This window comes from Solanum stenotomum, chromosome 4 (genome assembly GCF_019186545.1).
Source record: "Solanum stenotomum isolate F172 chromosome 4, ASM1918654v1, whole genome shotgun sequence".
Lineage (NCBI taxonomy): Eukaryota > Viridiplantae > Streptophyta > Magnoliopsida > Solanales > Solanaceae > Solanum > Solanum stenotomum.
Window position 1 is genome coordinate 25,840,613 of NC_064285.1, and position 23,170 is coordinate 25,863,782.

At 35.5% G+C, this 23,170-nt stretch overlaps 2 protein-coding genes and 1 pseudogene across 2 annotated transcripts; all 3 read left to right on the forward strand.

Moving 5' to 3' along the window:
* The first annotated feature begins 1,437 nt into the window (after positions 1 to 1,437).
* Positions 1,438 to 2,325, forward strand: LOC125861897 (uncharacterized; annotated as a pseudogene).
* A 2,963-nt stretch (positions 2,326 to 5,288) lies between these two features.
* LOC125861386 (uncharacterized) lies at positions 5,289 to 7,768 on the forward strand. Its single transcript, XM_049541300.1, has 4 exons — positions 5,289 to 5,671; positions 6,203 to 6,385; positions 7,466 to 7,514; positions 7,670 to 7,768. The coding sequence occupies exons 1-4, from the start codon at positions 5,289 to 5,291 to the stop codon at positions 7,766 to 7,768; spliced, it is 714 nt and encodes a 237-aa protein (XP_049397257.1).
* A 14,352-nt stretch (positions 7,769 to 22,120) lies between these two features.
* LOC125861387 (uncharacterized) lies at positions 22,121 to 22,867 on the forward strand. The gene is made up of 2 exons (XM_049541301.1): positions 22,121 to 22,305; positions 22,492 to 22,867. The coding sequence occupies exons 1-2, from the start codon at positions 22,121 to 22,123 to the stop codon at positions 22,865 to 22,867; spliced, it is 561 nt and encodes a 186-aa protein (XP_049397258.1).
* The last annotated feature ends 303 nt before the right edge of the window (positions 22,868 to 23,170 follow it).

Sequence of the window (23,170 nt, forward strand, 5' to 3'; positions counted from 1 at the left end):
TATATATATATATATATATATATATATATATTCCATCCAATTTTCTAACAAGGCATATGGTAGTTGTGATTCTGTTTTACCTTTCCATTTTCAGTAGGGAACGTTCCTTTCTCAAGTCAATGGAGTTACTTAAAATAAAAGTACGAGAGTATAATAGTCTCCATACTTGGCGAAAAAAGAATGAGCAGTAGACAATAAAGTTCATACCAAGTAAATAATAAGAATGATAATATTATAATAATCATGATATTATATTTAAGAATAATTGGTGTTATAGTCTCTAATAGTCCTCTTATCAGTTTCTTGGAATATAAATTTAAGGACTTTTTTGTTTAATTTCAAATTTGAGTTGAATTTGAACTTGATACACAAAAAACACTTTATGGACAAAAATATGTGAATTTATTCTTTTAAAACCTTGGTATTACATTTGCCTTCATTAGATTTGTTTTAAATACCTAGGTATTTAGTTTTCCTTCATCCTTGATCTTCATCTAGAACTTATAGCATTTAATCCTCGAGATCCTCTAGCTTGTTAAATTATGAAAATCCTTATTATAATTGTAGGTCAGAAGAATTGTGACAAGGACAACCTCTTTTCAATCATATTGAAGTTAACATGATGATATTGATTGGCTTAAGCATGTCCTTGTGTCAAGATGGAAGAGATGACAAACTCTTATTAACCAATCAAGTTGAAACTCTCATGAAAATATTTGATTAGCTAGAACATGCAACTTCTGCTAGGGTGAAACCTATATGATCAGGACAACTTTGTTTTTTACCATATTTTTGTTTCTATATTATAATCTAAATGAAACATGTCACTTGTGCTGGGACAAAACAATTGTGATGAGGGGAATTTTTCCCCAATCGATTAGGCTGAAGTTAATGTGATGATATTTGATTGATTGAACATGTTAGTTCTGTTGAGCAGGAAGAATTTTGATTAGAATGATTTTTTTTTACCAATCAAATTTTAATTTATGTTGTTTAATGGTTGAAACACGTCAGTTGTACACGAAGCGTGTTTTCATACGTGCTTGATTTGATTAGACATGTTGTATCACTTTCAACACGTAGCATGATCTTATTGACCGTTTCACTTGGCTAACACGTCTTTCGACACGTCATATCAAATCACATATTGTATTAATATATTTTAAAGTTGATATTAATTCAAATTAATTCTAAACCCTAAAAAGTAAAATAAATACAAGAACCTAAAAATAGTATATATATATATATATATATAATGGGAAAGAAATTTAGGGTTCCACAGACGGCAGAATGAAGCGCCCTATCATATCCAAATTCTTGCATCTGAATCCAAAGGTCGAGAACAAAGGTTGTTCATCATCAAGATGATCTAAGAATTTCTGGAGACTCCATAGAAGACACAAAATTCAGAAATCTGCCGGAGCCAACGATGTCGAAATGGAATCAACAAATTTGCAAATTGTGAATTCCAATCAAGTTGAAATAGAAACAACAGATTTGCAAATCGTGAATTCCAATCAAGTTGAAATGGAATAAACAAATTTGCAAATCTTGAACTCCAGCAAAGTCGAAGTTGATCCTACCTCACTGAATTCTGATGCCATCGCTATCGCTGAAAATAACAACGGCTACGAGAGTGGAGATGATGATATCGAGTTGCAAAAAATTCTCTTCTACTCAACTCAGTTTCATTCCGGTAAGAACTTGGAATCACACTCTAATCATGGTGTTGGTAAAAAACCTATAGAAATAGAGTATTCTGTTATTCCAGATTCACTTAACCTAAAGAATAGTATTACTGAAAAGGGGGAATCTTCTTGTACTTTCTGTGAAATCTGTGAAAATGTGTGTCCGCTGCCAAACACAATGATGTAGGGCACCTATTGCAATCATCGTTATTTTGAAGAATGCATACATAACTATATAGGTAAAAAAATCAATAAGGTTATCCATGAGGTTGCTATAAGGTGTCCTGTTTCTGATTGTAAGGAAATTTTGGATATCGATTTCATAATGCCGGTTGATTTTCTTATCCGAGTAAGAGATGCCAGTCGACTAATGAAAGTTTTGGCTGCGCCACTAGTTATTGATTGCCCTTTTATGGATTGTATAGGTAAACTGATTGATGATCAACATGGATATCCAATTAGGGCATGTCCTGAGTGTTGGGAACTTTTTTGTGTGAATTGTAAATACTTACATTTTGGAATGACATGTGAGATTTATCAATTTAGTAGGCAATTAAATTTTCTCTATTGGCAGCAGCAATATAGAGGATATGGTGATGAACTAGAAGAGGAGGAGGAGGGCGAAGAAGAAGAATAAGAAACTCCGTGTTCAAAAACTTTGATGAAGGTCAAGTTTTGTTTCTTTTGAGATGAAATAGCCATTTGAATCCTTATTTACTTTATATGCAGAGTCTATTGGTTGAAAAACAGTATGCAAGGTCTTTTATTTGATTTCAATTAGTAGTTAAGTTGGTGAAAAAATAATATGCAGGGTCTTTATGTTTGAATTAGTTGTTGAGTTTGGGTTGAATGGACTTCTACTGGTTGAATCCTATTGTCCAATTTAAGTGTAGCTCAAAATGCGCAAAATCTTCTATTTTGCAGACAAATTGTTCTATTTTATATAGAGTCCAGGTTCGTATGACCAACTATCAAGCCCAAATTTCTTTTATTTTGAAGCACTTGTTCAAATTATTTTTACCACATCATTTATAAGAATAAAGTATTTAAGAATAAAAAAATGATTCAATTTGCTACTGGAAATTAGGAAGGAGGTTGTACGTGTTACCCTAAACATAGGATAAGAAGTATCACATTGTCAGAACACAAGATGGATGTTAAGTATTTAAGTAAGGTGATCTTATATTTTAATAATGCGTTTTGAAGTTGTGTGATTCTAGGTCCAAATAGAACAATATCACTAGTGATTAGACTATTACAGATGGTATTAGAGTCACTTATGTGTCAACTGTATCGATGCGAGATGAAGTTCAACTGAGTTTACACAAATCTTGATAAGGTGGAGAAAGCATCTTTGCTAGGTTTAGGCAAATCTCATGTGATGGGGCAGCTCTTAGGCAAATTTTATATGGTTGGACAAACCTCGGCGAGTACGTTGAATCCATAAGAGAGGGTGTTTGTGAGGATAAGAAGTCCACACCGCCAAAAACACATGGTAAGTAAGTAGATCTTACATTTTAGTGTCGCGTTTTAAAGTCGTGCGAGTTTAGGATCAAAGAAGACAATATCATTAGCGGGTTAGGTCATTGTTTGGTGGGGAAAATGCAATGTAAAATTATATACATATCTTTTATATGAGGGGGTTTATAAGTAAGCAAACTTGACACTCTAGTGACGTATTTTAAAGCCTTGCGAGTCTAGGCCTAGATCAGAAAATATCACTTGCCAGTTTTATGGTGAAAAAAGGCAGTGCAGATAATAATTAGGGATAGAAGAATTATATTGGTGTATTTAATGGAATCAATTTGGGGGAATGATTCAATTGTTTGCTCTTCTAGTTTTCATTTAATTTTCTCCTCTGTTAGTGAAAATTCAATTTGAAAGGAAAAAGTACATTACGACAAGTGAAGTCGGCAAATGATTGTTTGCTAATTAATTTGTCTTTTATATTCCACACCTTGTCTTTTGATTTTATTTTCATGATTAATAACTGAACAATCGAATCAAAGCCTATAACCGACCCCTAAACACTCCTATCTACAACGGTATATATGAGCTCTTTTTGTGCACTACAATTGTTCGATTCTAACTCTTACCTCAATTTGTATTTGTGCAATCAGTACTTCTATCTATTCATGAATATCCTTGAATAATTTCCAATTCATGTGTGATATATCTGTGATTATTAGATTGTTGTTGTCAACTCCTTTCTAAACACTTCTAGTATATGTATGCTTGCAAGTCAGTGTAGTGTCTGTAGGATTCCCTTTTGAAGTTTCTGGTAACTAATTATGTGTCATTTGAAGTCAAAGAGTAACTTAACTCTTTAATAGTTCAATTGATATACCATTTTCATCATCTTTTATCTTTGTAGAATTAAATTTTCTTCAATACCAACTACAATTATTTGAGAGTCTAATGGTCCAAAATATATGTGTTTTCCTTCATATAAACTCAATTTATCAATTTCATCCAAAACACACTTTTTTTCTCAACAAATTGTCACACACTAATTTCCCCACAAATTGCAACATTTCACTTTCTACCACATCAAACTTTTAAATCACCAAATTCTCTAGCAATTGGATTTTCTCCCAAGAGATCAAAGTCACTTCCCTCTGTTGGTCAGTGTTGCCCCAAATTCTGATGCATCACCAAATGTGTTGAGTTTCACTTTAATGAGGATTATGCAAGACAATATAGTTGTCTATTTTTCTGGTCATGATCAGAGTACACTTAATTCAATTCTTGTCTCACTCTATGTCGAGCTCTTATATTATTTTATACACATTTTAATTGTCAGACCAACACATACTGAGACATTAATAGTATACATCAATAGGTGATATGACAATTTATCTCATTATGTATATGATTTTGAAATCTTTGACTTTCAAGCTAGTTTTTTAGGTTAAATTATCGTATGATGTCCTTTTCTTATTAGTGTCATCTACCATATGTCCACTTTGTTTGAGCAAAATATGCATAAAGATGAAATAAACTTCACCACAAACCCAAAATTTGAACCTCTACATTATTGAGCACTTTAATTTTGATAGAATTAGTGAGTAAAGTTAAGGTAGTTAAAAGTAGTTAGAATTAGGAAGTTGGCTAAGTATGTTAGAAATGTCATATTATTTTTAATTAGCTAATTTCCTTGTGTATATATACACACCAATGTAATGTTTATTGATTCAGTTAGTAAAATGCAATACTCAACTTCCAATTCTTCCTTTTAGAAGTTTCTTCTATTTCTTCTTCTCTCTGAGTTGGAGCTCCATTAATGGTAAACTCAAGCTTATTTCAACACTCTTTTTTCCAATTTTGTCATGGTATCAACACATAGGGTTAGGCAATTTCATTCCGCATTTGATTCTGGATTGTGAGTATTGTATCGATCTTAGTTTTTTTTTTGTAATCACGAAATTGAGATATTGTGGATTTTCTCTCTTTTCTTCATTCTGATTTGATTCAGCTTAGTTTGAGTTATTATTGCCTTGTTTTCAACATTTTGGATCTCCATTCAATTTGAGCGATCAATCATTATCGCATTTTCCTTCTTCTTCAATCGATTTCATCTGTATTGAAAGTTGTTCAAATATGAATAATGTTCAACCTGATAACAACACAACCACTGATAGAATGGACACTACTAGTCCATCTTACCTACATCCATCAGAGAATGTAGGTTCAACACTGTTACCTGTTGTTTTTTATGGAAATGGGTATAGATCCTGGAGACGAGTTGTTCTTAGAACCCTGTTAGTGAAAAGGAAAACTAGTTTTATTAACGAGAAGATTGTGAAGCCAGACTCAACTGATCCAAGTTTTGAACATTGGGAAAGATGTGATGACATGGTGACCTCTTGGATTCTAAATTCACTTTCACCTAACTTAAGGGATGGACTCCAACATGTGAGCAATGCTAAGGAACTTTGGGAGGAGTTAGAGGATCGATATGATCAGACCAATCGTTGCGAATTGTACCAACTTCAAAAGGAAATAAAAGATTTGGTGCAAGGAACTCTAGATATCACTGATATTACACAAAAATAAAGAAGCAGTGAGAGCAGATGAACACAATCGACATTACTTCTCAATGCACTTGTATGTGTACTTGTGGTGGAAAAACAAAGATGCACAAAGCTGAACAAGATAGGAGGCTCATACATTTCCTATTGGGATTTTTCCTTGTATGGAACAAGATTTTGCTATCCTATCTCATGAGGAGAAGCAACGAGAAGTGAGGGCCCATAACCAGGTTGCTTTGGAGTCCACATCTCTGAGTGCATCTGCATCACCCAATACTAGTAGAGATTTCAAGACAAATTACAGTTCATACACAGGAGGTCCAGATAACTCTAGAAATTCCAACAACAATTACTTCAGAGGTAGTTCTAGTATTGGTAATTCCTATGCACACTTGTTTTGTGACTATTGCAAAAGATCTGGACACACCAAAGACAGATGTTACAAACTCCATGTATATCCATCCAACTCCATAATTATCACAGGAAAGGGTTAGCCTCTACAAAAATTGCTTACACATCTGAAGAAGGAAACAGTCAGGGTGGTGAGGAAAATCTTGAGGTGAGGAGACAAATGCCACCGAATCTATCTAAAGGTCTGTATGAGCAGTTGCTCAACCTCTTGGGGACCCTACAGGCTGGAAACAAAGACAATGATGATTCATGCATGTAAGTGGAGTTGTATACTTGTTTGTTATTCTTCAATGACTGAGATAGGTAACTTGTCATTATTGACTATTGGATCTTAAATCATAAATCATAGACTCAGGAGCATCACACCATATGACCCATTATAAAACATTCCTAAAAACACTAGACCACTACCATATCCTTTTCTAATCACCTTACCAAATGGATACAAGGTTAAAGTAAATGAAATTGGAGGTGTACTCATTTGAATCCAGTCTTGACTTTACATAAAGTGTTACTTGTACCTAATTTCAAATTCAATTTAATGTATGTCTACTGTTTAGCATTACAACTCAAAAGAATAGTAACCAGTTGGTAAATGCACTATCACATGAATCAGAACCTTTCTTGTTATGAGGAAGCAATCTTGAATCTTGCCTGGCAAATGGTAATAACACAAGAGTTCGAAACATTATATGCAAATGATACATGGGAGCTGGTTCCTCTACCAACAGGAAAAAATGTTATTGGATGCAAATGGGTGTACAAAATCAAACATAAGGCAAATGAAAGTGTAGAAAGGTCCAAATCTAAGTTGGTAGTCAAAGGATTCACACAGCAAGTCGGAGTTGATTACACTTCTAACATTGTCAATTTTAGGTAGAGTACCGTAACCCACAATCCCTTTGAAGAGTGAAAAATATCTTCATATCATATTATAGTTGTACACTCATAGTACCATAGGGATGGGGAGAGTTATAAGAGTCCATTTTCCACTAAAGATACTGTAATACGTAAGAGTAAAGATGGCTAAGCAACTATGCTACATTGGCACCCCAAACTATAAGACTAAAAAAGTTTCCAACTCATTTCGTACCCTTCTAATTTAATCCAACTATTATACTATAATTTCAATAACGGTTGGCTATCAACGGATCCATCTAACTTATGTTAATGATGTGGTCAGTGTTGGTAGATGCCGTTTTTTGAAATAGAGAAATGTACATCAACATTTGCTTCAATTCTCACTATCCCTTCCCATATTACACTTACCAATAAAAAACAATATAATTTTTGTACTACATTCCCTAAGGTTCTTGCAACTAATACTATTAACAGCTCAAACAGTGATAATACTGCCACGAGTGGCACCACCGGAGGGCCTGAAGTGAGAATTAATGCCCTGTTTTAATTTACGTATTTTACTTTTCATTTTAGTCCATTTGAAATGGATGTCACTTTCTATATTTAGTAACTCTTTTGTTCCAATATCCCGTCATAATGTGGAGTTAACAATATAATTTTTGTACTAAATTCCCCAAGGTTCTTGCAACTAATACTATAAGGAGTTCAAACAGTGATAATGCAGCCAAGAGTGGCACCGCCGAAGAGCCTGAAGCGAAAATTAATGCCCTATTTTAATTTACGTATATTTACTTTTCATTTTAGTCCATTTGAAATGGATGTCACTTTCTATATTTAGTAACTCTTTCATTCCAATATCTCGTCATAATGGAGAATTGAGGAGTCTAGGAAAAAACACTTTTATGCTTTATTAGAAGAGCTAAAATTTATAGGACATTAAAAGAAAAAGAACTGGCATTAAGAGTTTTCAGTTACTCTTGTTGATTTTGTAGGAATTGAGGTTCCAATCTTTTTTTTAATAAAGCATCTTTTTATTCATTCAATCATCTGTACCAATTACAAGGCCCTTAGCCCAAATCTACAAATCATAAAACTCACCTACCCGTCCCAACAAAAGCTTTCTCCATTTGTCTAAATCTGCTATCAATTTTTGAAAGTGACCCGACAAGCTTCTGTCTCCGCCGCTGCCAAAACTCATTCCAGTCACTATAGTCTCTTCCTTCTCGAGTGGTTCCTCAATGATTTGTAACCAATGAAGCCTCTCTACTCTTATATGATGGATTTCCTTCTGCAGAGTTATGAATTTCTTAATCTTATTTTCCTTTCTCCGTGATTTCCGTTCTTGAGTTGTTTTCCTTTCCTCGGGGTATTTGTGTGCTACTTCCTCCAAGAATTGATGACCGTTGATGTAGCTCGGGTGAAATCGAAGCCTCCGAAGCCCTTTAGCTGAGTACTTGTCCTCTAGATCTGTAAAAACATCCCTCTCCCCTTTGTATTTTAATTTGTTTGTTATGGTTGTAACTAGCTCACCCATCAGTATCACCATGACCAACATATCTACCAATTGTTGTTTGATCTTACTGCCTTTGTTATCGTGCTTTGCTGTAGTTATATATATATATATGCTTACTGTTGTTTCTTTGTCTCCATTCTTGCATGTATTTCTTTACTTGATGTATCTTGTCTTCTCCTTTTACTTTCATACTGTGAATCATTGTGGATTAATTCTGCGTGTTCTAATCATGTAGTTTGGTAATTGTGCTTTGTCTGAATTAAGGATCCTTCTTTCCATCAGATGAAGCTCGTGCCAATTGTGATACTCATGATCCATTTGTGAATCAATAGCTATATTAGCCAAACAATTACATTTTCTGTATATATGAGTGATTGTTGCTCTAATCTTTTGATTTATTTCCCTTATCTATTCTACCATCTCTATTAGTTCCCAAGGTATCCTCCAACTCTTTATTATGATTTTCTTGAGACTTAGTGAATCTGTCTCAATTATGACATCTTGTAACCTTCTCTTGAGACACTCTCTAAGTGTTAAGAGTATGGCCATTGCTTCAGCTTCCTGATTTGTTTCCAAGCCTAACCCTTTAGCTTTGGCATAAATTAGATCACCCCTACTGTCTCTAATGTAAAAATCCATAGGAGCTTTGCCCCGGGTTACCTCTACATGCCCCATCTGTATTATATTTTACTTGATGTGCTTCTGGTGGTTTCCAAGTGACACTCAAGAAGTGTAGTTTGGGTTTATAAGTGGTTAGGCGGAGAATGAGTTCCTGCCAGGACCATCTTATCTTCTTTATCTATGGGAATTTACTCTTCACCATCGGTCTCAGCACTTTCATTATCATATCCACCATTCATTCATAACTGATGCCATTACCATGTTTGAATGCATTCCTTCTTTTCCATAAACTCCACATGATGATAGCTGGCATGGTTTTATATATGTTCTTTAGTTTGTATGTTGCCTCATATTTCCACCAAGCAATGATAAGCTGTTGTAAATGCATCCCCTCTATGTCTATCCCTGCAAAATTAGCAATAAACATCCATAGCTTGGCAGCTATGGGGGCTCTTAGAAATAAGTGGGTTATTATTTCCTCCTCATCTTTCTTATCACAACACCAACATCTAGAGACTATGTTAATCTTCATCCTTTCCAGGTTATCATCTATGGGAATTCTTCTCTTCCACACTCTCCACAAGAAAAAAATTATCTTAAAAGGTAGTCCTCTGTTTCAGATTAAATCATAATCACTCCCTTGTTCATGTTTACTTCTCATCAAATCCCAAGCTGACTTCACCTTGAATCTACCCTGTGAGTTTGCCATCCACCATGCTACATCATTCCCAAACAATAAGTTTGGTGGTGAGATGTTTTCCATGATGTAATCTGTCATCTCTGTTGACAGATTTTGTAACAGTTTATGTCTATTCCACCCTTCTCTTGTACTAAACTCTTTAACCTCCACTTCTTCTTATTTTGCCCCTTCTTTAATGTGATTTAAGGCTCATTGTTTTGTCCAACTATTAAACCAGAAGCTAGAGTTACCAGACTTAACTTGCCACCATATTTCCTGTTTTACCTTTTCCCTGACCGATGTCATTTTCCTCTACACATGTGATGTCACAGATCCCTGAGCTAGGATAGGGTGATACTTCTTGCAGTATTTATTCCACATATAGGATGCCCATAATGAATTTATTGAATTTCTAAAATTCCATCAAAGCTTAGCAAAAAGTCCCTTTGAGACATCATGTAATGATCTCCACCCCAAACCTCCTTCCTTTGTTAGATAGCACATTTTCTCCCATGCCACCCAGTGCTTGTTCATAGTCCCTGTTGTGTTAGCCCAAAAGAATTTTGATGCAACTGATTAATGACACCAACTGGTGGGTTCATGGCTAATAAGATATATATTGGCATAGATTGTAACACATGTGCTATCAACACATGCCTGCCTCCAAAATATAGTAACCGGTTTTGCCAAGAGCTAATTCTCTTAATCACTTTTTTAATCAAGGCCTAAAAGTAAGATCTGTTCTTCCTTCTATAGAAAATGGGGAAACCTATATATGTGAATGGAAAAGAACCTTGCTTAATATTTGTAATTCTTCTTATTTTGCTATAGATTCCAACTGGCACTTTTTCATGCAGGTAAACTAGACTTTTGTCAAGGTTAACCATTTGTCCAGACACCTTTTCATATCCTCTCAACACCTTCATCATATTTTTCATGGAGTTAGGGTGTCTTGAACAAAACAATATAGTATCATTTGCATAAGACATATGATTAATCTCTGGACTCCACTTTGGTAGTCTAAATCCCTTAAATTCTTGATCCATGAATAGATGGTTGAGGTTTATAGCCAAAATCTCAGCTGCAATGATAAAGAGGGTTGGTGATAGTGGGTCCCCTTGTTTCAATCCTCTTGTTGAGTGGAAAAAGGCAAAGGTTTTCCCATTCATGATCACTGGATACCAATTGTTAGAAACCAACCTCACCACCATGTCTACTATTCTCTCTGAGAAGCCAAAGCTTCTTAGTACCTTAGTGAGAAAAATCTGTGATACTCTATCATATGTCTTAGCTATGTCCAACTTCACCACTATATTATGGAACTTAATTCTTATGTTGATGTCTCTGATAATCTCTTGATCCAAAAGGACATTTTAAGTAATACTTCTCCCTTTCACAAATCATTCTTGATTCTATAAGATTATATTAGGGAGCACCGTCGCCAACCTCTCATGTATCAGTCTTGATATAATCTTATTATTTAAAGTACTTAAACTTATGGGTCTCAAATCACCAAAGTCATCTACCACTTCCTCTTCAGGGATTAGGATTAGGTTGGTATGAGTAATAAATCTTGGAGGCTCCTATCCATAGAAAAAAGCTCTTACCATGTTACTGATATCCTCATTTACAATATCCCAGTAGCATTGGAAAAACTGTCCTGAGAAACCATCTGGGCCACTTGCACTGTCTCCATTTAGGGCAAAAACCACCCTTTAATCTCTTCTTCTAATGGTAATTTTACCATCTTTTCATTTTGCTCATCTGAGATTAATTTGGGTATGCTCTTTAGCATTGAGAAATCTATGGGATTACTATTCTCCATAAATTTCTCTTTAAAAACATTCACTGCCTCCTCCCCTATATTTTGAGTTGAATTAATTATATCCCCCTGCCTGGACTTTATTGCTAAAATCTGCAACTTTCTCATTCTTCCCTTAACAAATGCTTGGAAGAACTTTGTGTTCCTATCCCCATCTTGGAACCATCTCATCCCTGCCTTTTGCTTCCAATATTCTTCCTCAATCTGCAAATAATGTTTCAGATTTGCTTCAGCTTTCTTTAGTAAACTCCTATTTTCTTCTGTTTGATTTATTTCAAGCTGAATTTCCTTTGCCCTTACAATGTCCTCTAAAGTTGCTCCCTATTGGAAGATATTTCCAAATGTTGTTCTACTCTACTGCACCAATGCTACCTTTACCCTTTTCAGTTTGATGTGGACAATAGTAAAGGGTGATCCTGTAGCCCCCTTCAACCAAACATCTTCCACAACTTTCTGAAATGTTTAAAAAGAGAGAAACAAATACAACTTGCATCATGTCTTTGTTAGTATTAGACAGATGTTGGGAAGTAATATTTAAATTTGTTAAATGATTAACAAGTCTCAATGTTTTGTCAATAATTACGCTAATTCTAATAAGTAATGGTCATAGTCTGATTATTGTGCTTGACCCAGATAGTACTTGAAAAGGTTCAATTTTATAGGGTCCAATAAGTTGTTGATCTCTGCTAAAGGAACACAAGCCTACTTATTTGGATTAGTCGAAAATCATTCCTTCAGCTAATAGGAAACACAACACCCAACTGGAAGAAAATGTGTTGGATTTTCTAGTCAGAAGAGCTCAACTTTGTTGGCTAATTAAGCGTTACACTGAAAAACCAGAGTGATATGGAAGAAAATATTAGATTTCTACTACATTCAAAAGTTTTCATAAAGCCCAGTGGTTTGTCTAATATATAGAGATGATTTAATAATATTTTTATCTAAGTATTTCATTCTTGCTGGGGATTTCTAGAAGTGTTTGTTATTGTAGATTTGTTCATATTTCGCCAAATCTTATCAAGTGACAAGAAATAAAAACTTTTATCTAGAGTATCAAATGTTTTTTTCTTCTGAAGAATACACTTCTTCCATTTCAATTTGTTTGGGTGCTTTTCTTTTTACTTTATTTGAAAACCAAAGACTTGTTCCTTTTCTAAAACTCTTTATTTCCAGATTATAAGGTTAAAGGATATTTTGGTACATTCTATGTATCTTTAGTTTAAGGCCACAAGATTAAAAAATTTATGTGTGAACTATGCTTGCTGAATTTGCTTGTAACAACGTCAGCTGCTATTTGTAGAAAATTTTGACGAACGATAAGGAAAAAGTGTTGCTTTCTTACCTACAAAATTAAATTAGTTTTACTATGCATTAGAGGTGCTATTATTCCTTCACTTGAACCATGACGTTAATGTTATCCTTTGAGAATAGAGTAACTAGGAATATTTAACGTGATGTGACTCCTACGGAGTATTGTATAAAATTATTGAATGGGGATCTGGATAGCAATGTTGATTTTGCTTTGATATAGAACTGTGTATAACATGCTCAGCGCGATAAAGGGGACTGCATACAAATTAAACTAAGATTTGTAGATAAAATGTGATTATCACTTTGAAATTGAAGTGTGATTGTTTGCTTATCCATGTTGGTAGGAGAAATCTTTTCGTTTTCTCCTAATTGATTTTTCATGTATTAAAACAATTGAGTCAATACCTTAAGGTACTTTTAGATTTGATTTTACTGGATAGGTAATTATTTTCCTCATAAGACATGAAGCAAATGTGAGTGCGGACGACAAAAAGAATGCAAGAGGTTTGAACAAATTTTACATCAGCCCAAAACAACTAACACACTCAATATATTCAAGTCCTACTTTATATCATACTAACACATTACAGATGTAGAAATGTATATGCAAAATAAAGTACAAATGACTCCTTTTGTTAATCAATTACAATTCAAATACATTTCAATCAAAATAGATTAGTCAAAGTTTTAACTTCTAAATATTTATTTTATCTTAATACAAGGTTGCATATTTGTTAGTATTTTAATATATATATATATATATATATATATATATATATATATTATTTGTTACTTCAGAATGGTATTAGGTATTTAGGTATATTATTTCTAAATATCAAATACCGTATTGAATACCAAAAAAAATTAAAATGTATACTATATACCACATCAAATACCATAATATCAAAACCACGGTACTAAGAATTTTGGGATGGTGTGATAATTCGGTTTATACCATACCATGCCCACCCCTACTGGTGGGGAGGTGTTGTCAGTCACCAATATCTTTTAAATATGCATTGTTAAAAAAATATTACTCCCCCGTCTCAATTTATGCGTCACTTTTCGAATTTCGATATTCAAACAAGCTTACCTTTGACTGTAAATTTGTCATATATCTTTTAAATATTTGAAATTTCTAATTATTGCGCCTTGTAGTATTTTTATGTAGTTTACAAAAATATAAATTTTATTTTAAAAAAATTGAAGATTTCATGCATCAATTTCTGTCAAACTTAAATTGTTTGACTCTTGAATAATAAAAAATATTATATAAATTGAGACAGGGGGAGTAATTATTCTTTTAGTATCTTAATTTCAATCTGATGAGTATAAAGAAAATGACAAAAAGGAATCTTATACAGAGATCGGTATTTGTGCTTTGCATCTTTCTTGAAGTCAATACTCTTAACCTATCGAAAACACTCTTTATCAAAAAATTAAATTATATATATATATATTAAAATTGTATTTCAGATATAGATCAAAAATTACTTTTTATAGTTAGGCCATTTTATTTGGTATTGGAATGAGTAGATCTTGACTGGATCACAAATATTTTCACCACCATCTATTCAAGTTAGTATTTTGGTAGATAGGGTATTTTTTGGACAAGATTAATTTATAAAAAATTAAGTGATTTTGAAAATATAAGAATAAGATAAATTTTTTCACTATATAATTACTCAATTAAATGGAGTGATCATCTCACAAATTTACTCGAATATAATCATTTAAAATATGTCACGTACATATATTGTTCTAGATTGAAAGTAGTGGTTGCGCGCACTTGCTGCCAAACAAAAATCTTTCATTATTATATATATAAAGCAATCTTTGCATAACAAATAAGCATAGGTCTCAGATAGGATATCTCTATATTGAAAAGATGGCAGAATTCAAGAATTCAAATTGAAGTGCAATTAGTCTGCGTCCACGTGTCATTCAAAGAGGCAAAATGGCTCAAGTTGAGGCGGTTTTACGCATAGGAGGAATTCTTATTCCTTTTGGTTTGGGTTTTCTAATTTGTTTTAGACTCAGTTATTTTATTTATGATTTTCTACATCTATAAATAGTCCTTAGAAATAATTATTAGGGATAAAAAAGGGAAGAGATCAATCATAGGGCATCAAGTATAAAGTTGTCAATAATTTTTAGGGTTCTTTTCTTAGAGATTAGTAGCTAAAGGCCCTTGTTCTAGGATTGTGGTTATGGGTAATTGTTGAACATTGATTGTTTTGAATTAATATTGGTTATCATTTAAATTATTTTTGTATTCTTGATTTAGTATTTCATGTTTGATCACCATAGAGATAAATATATTGTCTACTCTTAAACTCGGAAGACAATAAGGTAGATAGACCAAAGGATACAGAAAACTTGATCTTTCATTAATTTGAGTTGATTTGTGTTTAGGAGTGATGCCCGGACGAACACCTAGCTCGGTTATGAAATAGGATGAAATATAAATGCTCGCTAATTAGGAATGCCTATCTGTAACGACTTGTTCCCATCGTTATGGAAAAGCCAATGGGGAAAGAATTTGGGCCAAAAAACTTTTGACTAGTGACTTGAAAATCTCTAGCCTAGTCCAAATTTGGACTGAGTCAGGTAAGGTCTAGGGAAATCTAGTAATAAATGGGAGATTTAATTATGAATTTGATTACATGAGTGGATATCCAAGACGTTAAGGAGCTCGTATGACTATACGGAATCAAATTTGGGCAAGTAGAACTCTCGAAACTGATATTCGCGTGAAAGGGTAGTTTTTAAACATCAAGGGTTGAAGGTGTATTGCGAAATGAGAGCTTGGAACTCAAATTCCAACCTTCTGTCTCCCTGTAAGCCGCCAGAGTGAGCCGCTATAACAGGATGGGTCATGCTGTAGCGGGACAGTCGTGACTTAAATTGGGGAAAAACCCTAAAAATGTTTTTTTCTATAAACCCTTGTTCTTGAGAGCTAAGAGACGACCCAAGGAAAGTTCTTGACAGTTTTCCAACACTATTAGCGCTAAAGGTAAGGTTTTTGCTACCCTAATCCATTTTTCAATCTGTAGAACTTAGATTCTTGGGTAATTATCATTGGGGGAGAGTTTTGACCTGAAGTTAATGGTGGGAAAAGCCCTAATTGAACATTAGGATCTTGGGTTTGGCCATGGATAGATAGATTGATTATTATCCGGATAAATTAGGCATGTTTATTGATCCTTGTGTTAATTGATTGTTATTAGACCAAGAACAAGCAGAAAGAATTCAGAAAGGAAAGGCTCAATTGTCTTAGGAGGATTCAAGCTTCGTTTCGAGGTAGGTGATGGTTTGATTTCATGTTTTTGTGATATATCTCAGTAATTGCTTCATCGTAATACATGCATGTATGTGAATGAGGCACGGTGGATCAAACCTAATGAAATCAGTATGAATGAATAATGTGCATGCCATGAACCAATACTTAATTTTATGATTATGAGTATGTACATTATGGGTGTGATTGTGATTGTGGTTGTGGTTGTGCTAATTGGATCGGGTGTCACGTTCCGACATACTAATAGTTTGGGTGTGGGTTCCATGTGAGGACCATTGTACTGTCGTATCTACTTGTTATTGATAATGTGGAATTGTACCTTACTCTGAAATGAAAACTGATTTATATATTTTGTATATGCGTGTTTAATGTGTTGTGATTGCTTGTATATATTCTCTTACTAAAATAGTCATGTGATCCTACCAGTACACTGTGGTTGTGTACTAATACTACACTTGCTCATTCTTTGTTGAGTAAAAGGCATCTTTAGGCGACTACTAATAGACCTCGGCTAGGAGATCAGCGATTGAGGCCGGATTTCAAGGTGAGTCAATTCTTTGAGGCTGCCATGGAATCCTTCATTTTTGTTTAGTCCATTCTCTTTGGACTCACACTAGTGATTAGATATTTCCTATGTTTGGTTGGGGTTGTACCCCTTTTTCTTAGACTTCTTGCACTTTAGATTTTATGGTACAATGACTTTTAGTTCTAGGGGTTAACTTCTGCAATAGTTGTTAGTTGTTTTGTTGAACTCCCGGAGTTTATGGGAACTCCATATTTCTTTAGTCATTTAAACCTGCTTCCGTATCTTTAAATGCTTAGTTTTTGGTTCAGATTGATGGTTCTCCCACCGGAGGGTTAGTGTGGGTGTCAATCACAATGGTCTGGGTCATGACAAAGTTGGTATCAGAGCCCTAGATTCGTTGATCTCATTGTACTAAAATGATTCTATTAGAGTCTTGCGGAACGGTACAGAGACGTCTGTACTTTTCTTCTAGAGGCTATAGGACTTAAGTAAAAAACCATTTATTTCTACTCTTTTAATGCTATGACTTGAATCCAATTGGTATCTGGGTGATACAAATTGGCATCTTTCCTCCTTCACTCTATAGTCAGAACTAAAGCAACAGAAGTGGTAACACCAACACCAGCAATAGAAAATGTGTCCTTGGAAATAGGTATGTTTTCCTGACTCACTGTGGGTATGTAATGACTAGAGACAAACATGAGGTTTTCATTATGTTCTTAAGGTTGAAAACTTCATTCTTCATGGGTACTGAATCTGAAGATTTTTATGATTTTCTTGTTGATTGTCATGAGCTACTTCATAAGATGGATAAGGTAGAGTAATTTGGTGTTGAGTTTATGATTTACCAGTTCAAGGGAGACGCCAAAATGTGGTGGTGGTCTCATGTTGAGTGTCAACTAGTAAATGCACTACTCATAACTTGGGAAACATTTGATAGCACTCTTTATGGAGAAGTATATACCCTAAACTTTGAGGGATAGGAGGAGAGATGAGTTCCTGAATACAGAGCAAAATAATATATTTGTTACAGCCTATAAGGCCAGATTTTGTGTTTCATCCAAATGTGGTACTCCACTTTGCTTTAGTCAAAAAGAGCAAATTTGTCGCTTTGTGAAGGGATTAAGGTCAAATTTGCAAATTCAAGCTTATAGGTAACAACATTCAAGAAGTTTTGTAAGGGACGACTAGATAATGAACACAATTACATTAGAAAATGCATTTAGTATGGTTGTCATAACATGTATGGATTGCTTAGTAAATGATGAAAATATGTTGCGACAATTGAGGTTAGAATCTCTACTACGATTTCCTAGATTGAAGTGTATATCAAAGAGGGTCATGATACGAACATTACAATAGCAACGATGCTTACTTGGTTAAGTTATTAAGTGTGTTACAATAGTGGAGAACCTGGACATATGAGGAGAGATTGTCCCCATCCGCGCATGTCTGACCTCGTGCAGTGGCAGACCAGAGTAGTGGTACCAGCAGGCAGCGATAGTAATGGCAAAGGATGTCCACAAGGTGGGCAAGGAGGAAATGAGTGAGGATATGGAAGCCGGTGAAATGGTAATGCAGGTAGGGCAGCAATGCAGCTAGGCAAGGAGGTTGCCCGTCAAGATGACAGGGACTCATTTTAATGCCTTTCCGGGCAAGACCGAGGCTGAGACATTTGATGCAGTGATCACAGGTACTATTCTTGTCTATGACCGGATGGCTAGTGTTTTGTTTGATCGGGGTTCTATCTATTTATATGTGTCAGTTCAGTTTGCCTTGGGATTTGATGCGGTTTGTCATGTGCTTGATACCCCCATCCATATTTCTACCCCCAATTAAAGAGTGTCATAGTTACCCATGTGTATCGTTCTTGTCCTATCTTGTTTATGGGTTTCAGACTTGGACTGATTTAGTTATTCTGGATATGACCAATTTTGATATAATCTTAGGCATGACTTGGTTGTCCCCCTATTATGTTGTGCTTAATTCAAATGCTAAGTCTATGACTCTAGAGATCCCAGGTAGAGAAAAGTTAGAGTGGGAATAGGTGTACAAGCCTAAGCCAGCTAAGGCCATATCTTCCATTCGGACTAGGAAACTGGTGGGGCAGGGTTGTATGGCATGTTGATATATCGTGAGTTTACGGTATTTTTGATGCGTTTCACTTAGAGTTTGTGTGTGTCTTAGGCTATTTTGTTATTACGAATAATGTTTTGTGTATAATATTTGTAGGAAATAGGCTTGGATGCGGTTGATGAAGATGCAAGCTGAAAAGTGCAGAAGTGGCCACCAACAGAGCAACTCACGGACCATAGGTCCAACGATGGGTCGTGGATGGGTAGTCGTAGGTCGAGTTGTGTTCCATTATTCAGTCCACGGAGTTCCAGGATGGACCGTAGTCCACTCCACAGACCATAGGTGATGCATCGTATTTGGAGATCAAGGAATTCTAACCAAGTGTGGAACCACGGAGCAAACGACAGATCGTAGGTCGACCCATGGTCCGTCTTGCACATCCATCGATGGTGATCTGGGAGCTGATGGTTCCAGTACCTGATGAAAGTTTCTTAGTGTTGAGCCACGAAGGGTGGCCTATGGACAGTAGGTCGACCCACGATCCGCAGGTCGTGCCGTCGACAAAAGCCGCATTGGAGCAGTTTATTTCCTTATTTTGTTTCCTATTTACTTTAAGATTTGTTTTCGATAAATAGAAGTTTTAATCCTCGTTTTTGGGGATTAGACATTATTGCTCACTACTAAGTTTTGTTCTTTGGGAATTAATTTGCAAACTCTTAGCAATTAACTTTCCGGTTTTCATTTTATACAATTTTCTCTTTGAAATCCAATTGAAGATTTTGGGTTTCATCAATTCTTCTAGTAAGTTCATGAATTCTCTTTACCCAATTATGAATTGTGATCTTTCTAGTATGAGTAGCTAAATCGACAACTAGGGTTGTGGGAACCATGAGAAATTAACAAAGTATGAATAATAATTAAGTAATTCTTGAATAGTGTTTATGCATGTATTGTTAATTCTTTCGCTTAAAAGTCTTTTTAATGGTGGCAAACGTCAAAACTAGTTTCGTTTCTACTTGCCGAACCAAGTAGGTAGTGAATGAGAAAGGAATCAACAACAAAGATTTAGTGGATGTTATCTAATAGTCTAATTTCAATTCGAGTGAGCGTGAAAACTAAGCCATACATTGATATGATGTCTGAGGTAAAAGCTAAGGGTTAGTAAAGTACACACCCTTAGCCGGACCAAGGTGCGTGGTGAAATTCCCTACTTGGAGGACCAATCACTTAGGATACCTAACTTACCAACTTTGCATGTAAAACACTAGGAAATGATTACTATTATTAGGATTACCACAGTAAGAGCTTGTGGGGAACACATACACACTAGTTTCTTTCTCATATTGATAAATCAAAGTTTAAATTGTGTTCACTTGTTACTTAAGCTTTCTAAATTGTTTCTTACTTACAAAATCCCCCCTGTTTACTTTTCTCGGAAATAATTTGACTAAACGAAAATAATAGTGAGTTAAAGTTAAGTCTAAACCAAATTCTTCATAGGATCGACCCCAACCTACAAGTTGGGTTCTTTTACTTGATAACGATCGCTTATACTTCTTTAGGGAGGTGAAATTTGAGCGAATAAAATTTTGGTGCCACCACCAGAGAATTTGGCTTTTAGATTAAGTTTAACTACATTGTTGAACTTTAGGCAAGTATTTCCTAATTTTACATTTTTTTGTCTTCAACAGGTTTCTACTCTAGTGTATGCCAAGTACATGGAGTCGAGGCAAACCATTGACCCCCTACGATCTATAGTTGAGTAAAACATTGAGAAAAATGAATAATCAAGGGGTACACAACAATCCAAGGAGATAGGGTTTAGAAGATGAAGTAGAGTTATAGCATCCAGGTGTTATTAATGTGCTCGCTCAAGTTCATGGTGGTAATTTAATTGGTAATGCAGAAAGGGTTCAAAATCCACCAGCACCGAAGTTTTGTGAGCATTACAGCGTAGATTATGATGCGACTACTTTAGATGGTCCTATTTTTCTTCCTCCTCTACCTCCAGGTCATACATATATGGTAACCAACAGTCTGATATAAATGCTTACAGCGAGAGGGTTGTTTGCTAGGTTGGCTTTGGAAGATCCATATGCTCACATGGCCAAATTGTCGAGTGTCTGTAAGAGTTGTGTAGGGAGACCGGAGTTATATATGGATGTCATCGGACTGAGAGTATTTCCATTGTCATTGACCGGTGATGCTGCTATGTGGTTTTCTAAGTTACCATACAATTCGATATATTCATGGGACTAAATGTATAAGGTGTTCACAACAAGATACTTTTAGGTGTCCAAAAAGTTAAATCATAAAGATAAACTGAACAACTTTGCGACATTATCGAGAGAGTTGATAAGCAGTTCTTAGGATAGGTTCACTGGGTTCATCAAAAGTGTTCCAAACCACCGCATTGATGATGAGTCTTTGAAGGAGTATTTCTATAGAGGGCATGATTACAATGGAAGAGTTGTGCTAGATACTATTGTCGGAGGATCATATTTTAAGTGCACTTTTGAGGAAATCACCGAAAAGCTTGAGAGGATTTCTCAAAACAACAAATCCCAGAGACTAGAAAGGCAAATATTGGTAAGACCATGTTCGTTGTCCAAACCACACCCGTCCAAGCTAATGATAACATTCAGGAAGAGATGGATCAAATGAGAACATAATTAGGTATGGTGCTAAAACATGTGAGTGGTAGTGTGGAAAAAGTGAATGTTGTGAATTATCTGACTCGGTCTCCACCACCGCAGTTGAAGAGTGCTACAATGAAGAGGATGTGAATTTGGTGAATGATCAGATGGGGGGTTTCCAAACCAACGCCCAAAGTTTCAATACGGATAATTGGCGCCAAGGCCAAGGAAACCAAGGTCAAAACTATGGAAGCTACAACCGTGAGGGTAACTACAACCATGAGGATAACTATGTCCGGTATGGGAATTACAATCGTGACAACAACTACAACCAGAAAAACCATGGCAACAGGAATGATAAGGTTGGACCTTATGTTCCTCCTGCTAATAGAGACGGTGGTAATAGTATGTCACGAATTGAGGATATGATGCAAAAGATGATGAAGAGGTTTGATGCAAGTGATGAAAAAGTGAAAGAGATGTGAAATGACTTTTCTGGAATCAGTCAAAAAGTTGATGCCCATGTAGTGTCGATCAAGCAACTTGAGTAGCAGTTTAGTCCGTTTTCCACCACTGCAAACCCACGTCAGCCTGGAACACTTCCTAGCAACACCATCTAAAATCTGAAAAATGATGGGCATTATATGGCAGTCACTACTAGCAGAGGAAAACAGATCATTGACCCACCCATGTCGTCTGAGGTTGAAGAAGTGATAGAGAAAGATGAGATTGAGGTTACTAAAGTGCCGAAAGATGATATTGCAAAGGAAGCTGAGGTGACCCAAAAAGTTGTTTCCATGCCTAGACCTTCACATTCATTCCCACAAAGGTTGGTGAAAAAGATTGAATGAGGAAAATATTGCAGGTTCATCACTATGTTGAAGCAATTCTCCATCAATGTTCCGTTGATAAAAGCTTTAGAACAAATGCTTGGGTATGCTAAATTTATGAAAGACTTGGTGACCTAAAAGAGGGCTGTCAGTTGTGAGAATGATGAGAGGTTGCAACATTGCAGTGCTATCGCTACTAGGTCACTTGTGCAAAGGAAAGAGGATCTTGGAGCTTTCACTATTCCCTTTACCATTGGGATGTTACACTTTGCGAAAGTTTTGTGCGATTTGGGTGCCAGCATTAATTTGATGCCATTGTCTATCTACAAGAAGTTGGGTTTAGGGGATCCAAAACCGACTGCGATGCATCTGCTCATGGCCGATATAACTTTGAAGAAGCCCATTAGTGTTCTCCAAGATGTCCTTGTGAAAGTGGAGTCGCTCATCTTTCCTGCAGATTTTGTGATACTTGATTGTGAGGTTGACTTTAAGGTACCCATCATCCTGAGGAGACCATTCCTTGCTAATGGGTGTGCCTTAGTCGATATGGAGAATGGGTAGATGAAGTTCCGACTAAATAATAAGGAGGTAACTTTTAATATATGTAGGTCTATGAAGCAGGAAAGCGATCTTAAGTCGGTATCGGTGGTGAATCATATTGTGGAGCAAGGTTCTGAAGTGTCTATTAAAGAGAGGTTGAGTGTTGATGCACTAGCAGCGTTAATGATAAATTTTGATGGTGATGGTATTGAAGACTATGATGAATTGGTTGCCGCACTTGATAGGTTCGAATTCTGTTCCAAACCAAAAAGATTGGAGTTAGATATGAAGAACCGTGAATCCCTTCCTGCAAAACCGTCTCCG

What these genes read in the sequence shown, in the direction of transcription:
- LOC125861386 (XM_049541300.1), top strand. Translation starts at nt 5,289, where the DNA reads ATGAATAATGTTCAACCTGATAACAACACAACCACTGATAGAATGGAC. An exon ending in CAGACCAATCGTTGCGAATT is followed by an intron (nt 5,672 to 6,202) that starts GTACCAACTTCA and finishes TAATTATCACAG; the next exon opens with GAAAGGGTTAGCCTCTACAA. An exon ending in GACAATGATGATTCATGCAT is followed by an intron (nt 6,386 to 7,465) that starts GTAAGTGGAGTT and finishes TACTATTAACAG; the next exon opens with CTCAAACAGTGATAATACTG.
- LOC125861387 (XM_049541301.1), top strand. Translation starts at nt 22,121, where the DNA reads ATGGCAGTCACTACTAGCAGAGGAAAACAGATCATTGACCCACCCATG. An exon ending in TCACATTCATTCCCACAAAG is followed by an intron (nt 22,306 to 22,491) that starts GTTGGTGAAAAA and finishes GCAACATTGCAG; the next exon opens with TGCTATCGCTACTAGGTCAC.